Source organism: Giraffa tippelskirchi, chromosome 6, assembly GCF_054371585.1.
Source record: "Giraffa tippelskirchi isolate mGirTip1 chromosome 6, T2T-mGirTip1v1.2.pri, whole genome shotgun sequence".
In the NCBI taxonomy this organism is placed as follows: domain Eukaryota; kingdom Metazoa; phylum Chordata; class Mammalia; order Artiodactyla; family Giraffidae; genus Giraffa; species Giraffa tippelskirchi.
This window is the reverse complement of record NC_137280.1, coordinates 88,473,331-88,477,121: the sequence shown is the minus strand read 5'-3', so window position 1 is coordinate 88,477,121 and position 3,791 is coordinate 88,473,331. Positions and strand designations below refer to the sequence as shown.

Here is a 3,791-nt window from a genome sequence, read left to right as displayed (position 1 = left end):
TAAGTGCTCACTATTGTTATTACAGAAGATGCCCAGGACCCTAGCAGCAGAGTGGTAATGAGGAGCTGGTTGTGCCCTCCCTCCCGGTCTGGTGGGGGTCTGGGTTCCTGGTGATAGCTCACAGTGAACGGTGTCGGATTCATGATCTCCGGAGAAGATTTAGCTTCGGGACCAGGCACCAGCTTGATCACTCAAGAGCTGTTGCGTAGAAGAGTTTTATTAAAGTGAAAAAGAGACAGAGAAAGCTTCTGACATAGACATCAGAAGGGGCATAGAGAGTGCCCCACTCGCTAGTCTTAGCAAGGGAGCTATATACTTTTCAATTGGTTATTAACAATAAATCAAAAGAATGTCTCAAGGTTGTAAAGGTCTTACCAGACCCACTCCCACAATATACATTTTATAAAATGATAGGATTAGTCAGAAGGTTCTCAAGAAGGAGAAACAATGTATCAAGCAGGATACATTGTTGTTATATAGTCATTGGTACAGAGTTTAAGGAAAAACATACCCTTGAGCAAGATGAGTTGTTTTGTTGTGCAATCATTAGTTCAGGAAATGGCAACCCACTCCAGTATTCTTGCCTGGAGAATCCCGTGGACAGAGAAGCCTGGTAGGCTGCTGTCCATGGGGTCCCACAGAGTCAGACACGACTGAAGCGACTTAGCATGCATGCATGCATTGGAGAAGGAAATGGCAACCCACTCCAGTGTTCTTGCCTGGAGAACCCCAGGGACAGAGGAGCCTGGTTGGCTGCCTTCTATGGGGTCGCACAGAATCGGACACGACTGAAGTGACTTAGCAGCAGCAGCAGCAGCAGCAGCAGCAGCAGCAGCTCAAGGCTTAAAGAAAAAAACGTTTGTCTTTTTCTTCTCCTTGAGAACTCCAGACCCCTATCTCACCCTTAAGAACTCCAGACCCCTTTCTCCTCCTTGGGGACACCAGACTTCTTATCAACCTACCTAAGAATTGACTCTCTTACTGGTCTCTGCTGAGCGGAGGCCTTCTCACCTCTCTCTGTTGAAGATGACAGCCGGTGATGACAGCTGGGCCACGTCACCCTATTCCTTTGAAAGGTTATCACTTGGTCCAGGAAACAGGAAAGGTCAGGGTTAGGAGGGCAGCATGCCCGCCTCCCCTCTGCTGATGGAGATAAAGGAAGTCACTCAGCTCCTACAGGACAGGAGGGGGAAGCTAAGATGTATAAATGAGGGCCCAGGAGGCGGTAGAGGCACCAATCACCAGGAAGCTGCCTTGCCGTGCCCATTCTCACATCTCAGGCAGCCCCGTCCAGCATGGTCAGACACCTGGTGCTGCTGCTGCTGGCTGTGGGGGTGCTGGCTGGGGAGCTGTTGCCGAGGACCGAGGCCCGGGCAACACCCTATGGAGTGAAACTTTGTGGCCGTGAATTCATCCGAGCGGTCATCTTCACCTGTGGGGGCTCCCGGTGGAGACGTGCCCATGATGCTGTGGGTAAGGCTGGGGAGGTAGTGTGTGTGGCCGCGGGATTGATGGGACATGAGGTGGGTCCCAGAAACCAGAGATGGAGGGGAGATGAGGGGCTGGGGCAGGAAGGTCCCTCCTTCACTACATGCAGCTGGGGAGATGGACCAGGCCCTTGAAGCTGTGCCAAGGCTGAGGGAGTCGGTTGGTAGAGCTGCAGAGCTGAGATGGGGGGTGGGGAGATGGGTGGCAAGCCATCTGAACCAGCTAGAAGTCTGAGACACCTGCTATGTGTGAGCCCTGTGTTAGGCAAGACTGCTGTTTGCCCAACCCTGGTCAATGCCATTCAGAAGTAGAAACTAAAGTGTTTTCCAGGCCTTCAGGGAAGGGAGTAAGAGGAATGTGGTGAGTACAAGGCTAGATTTACCACCTAATAGGTGACCCTCCTACCAAGTTGCTTTTCTTCCCTGATCAGCTTTATCTGCAAATAGGAAGCACAACGCCTGTATCTTGCACATTTGTTAAGTGGCAAAATTGAGTCAAAACTAATTAGGACAAAACTGAGTGCTTACCATATATCAGATGCTATTTTAAGTTTGTTTTTTTTAATGCATATTAATTAAGTCATCTACTCTGTATAAAAGTCTACAAGGTAGAAGTTTTTTTTTAATTTTTTGATGTGGACCATTTTTAAAGTCTATTGAATTTGTTACAATATTGCTTCTGTTTCAAGAGGCATGTGGGATCTTAGCTCTCTGACTAGGGATCAAATCTGCATTCCCTGCATTGGAAGGCAAAGTCTTAACCACTGGACTGCCAGGGAAGTCCCAGGACTTATTATTATCCCCACTTTGCAGACAAGGAAACTGAAGCTCAAGGATGATAACTGGACTAGGGCTCGGTCAGTTCAGCTCCCAGACATGTGTTTTTCACCATCAGGTCCTCAACTAAGTAGGAGGGGAAAAGCTGGGCTTCTCAGGTGGCGCTAGTGGTACTCAAACCTGCCTGACAAGATGCGGGTTTGATCCCTGGGTTCCATCCCTGGGTTGTGAATGTCCTCTAGAGGAGGGCATGGTAACCCACTCCAGTATTCTTGCCTGGGGAATTCCATGGACTGAGGAGCCTGGCGGGCTATGGTCTGTAAGGTTGAAAAGAGTCAGACACAACTCAAGTGACTTAGCACGTAGGGGAAAAGCTATGACAGAAGAGGAAAGTCAAGCTCAGCGGGGTTAAGCTGCTCATCAAAGAGGGAACCCACATCTGAGCAGAATCAAAATCTATACTCACGAGGCTTAGTCACACTCAAGAACAGAGACGTAGCTGGGCCAGCCAGGAGCTGGGACTCTGGGTGTGACAGTCTCGAGCACTGACTTTTCTCATCTTTTGCAGAAGATGCCTTCCCAGAGGTGGACACTGACTCGGAGAGTGAGCTGGATGAGGCAGTGGCCTCCAGCGAGTGGCTGGCCCTGACCAAGTCCCCTCAGGCCTTCTATGGGGCCCGACAGGGCTGGCAGGGAAGCCCAGGGTCTCTGCGGAGCAGACGCGATGTCCTGGCTGGCCTGTCGAGCAACTGCTGCAAGCGGGGGTGCAGCAAGAGTGAAATCGGCAGACTCTGCTAGAAGTGGAACTGGGCAGCAGGGGTGCAACGGGGTGAATGCCCCAGCCCTGCAGTCCACCTGGCCGGTGTCCGGCTGGGCACTTGTTTCTGGTCCCTCATGCATTGGTTCATCAGCAAGTCACAGAGGTCCGGCACTGTGGGCTCATAGTTCCCCCAACCCAACCCCGATCTTTGAGCAGTCCATCCCACCCCTGAGCAAGCTATGCCCCAACCTGGCCAGATGGGGACCCTGACGTCTGAGCAGCCCATATGATGCCTTTCCTGGCCTATTCTGTCTCCTACTGTCCCTACTTACCCAAACTGGCCACACTCAGACCCTTGCCCAAGCTGTGACTCTCTCCTGTCCCACCTGTGGCCACCCGCCAGCCCAAATTATACCCCCACCCCATTTCAGCCTTCCTGCCTGCCAGCCCCTCTGCCTGCCAGCCCCTCTCCCTCCAACCCCGCCCGCTGGGGGGTTCTAAAGCTGTAGACCCCAGGGTTGGTGGAGGGACTCCTGGGATTTCTTCATATCCTAGGGTGGGAAGCTCAGTGTGTGTGTGGTGGGAACGGATCAGAACCTTTTCCAGCCCCTCAAAATAAAAAGTTGCAAAAGACTTGGCAGTGTGTGATGTTTGGGGAGGGAAGGGGCAGGTATCAAGGGAGCTTCGGCCACGCCCTCAGCGCAGCCCCCACCCCCTCCCAAGTCTCCCTCCCCAGCCCCTGCGAGCTCTGCCGGGAACTTTCCGGT

At 52.3% G+C, this 3,791-nt stretch overlaps 1 protein-coding gene across 1 annotated transcript; it reads left to right on the top strand.

The window, feature by feature from the left end:
- Positions 1 to 683: 683 nt before the first annotated feature.
- On the top strand, positions 684 to 3,062 carry RLN3 (relaxin 3). Its single transcript, XM_081501405.1, has 2 exons — positions 684 to 1,473; positions 2,833 to 3,062. Exons 1-2 carry the CDS (start codon positions 1,296 to 1,298, stop codon positions 3,060 to 3,062), a joined length of 408 nt encoding a protein of 135 aa, XP_081357531.1. The 5' UTR covers positions 684 to 1,295.
- The last annotated feature ends 729 nt before the right edge of the window (positions 3,063 to 3,791 follow it).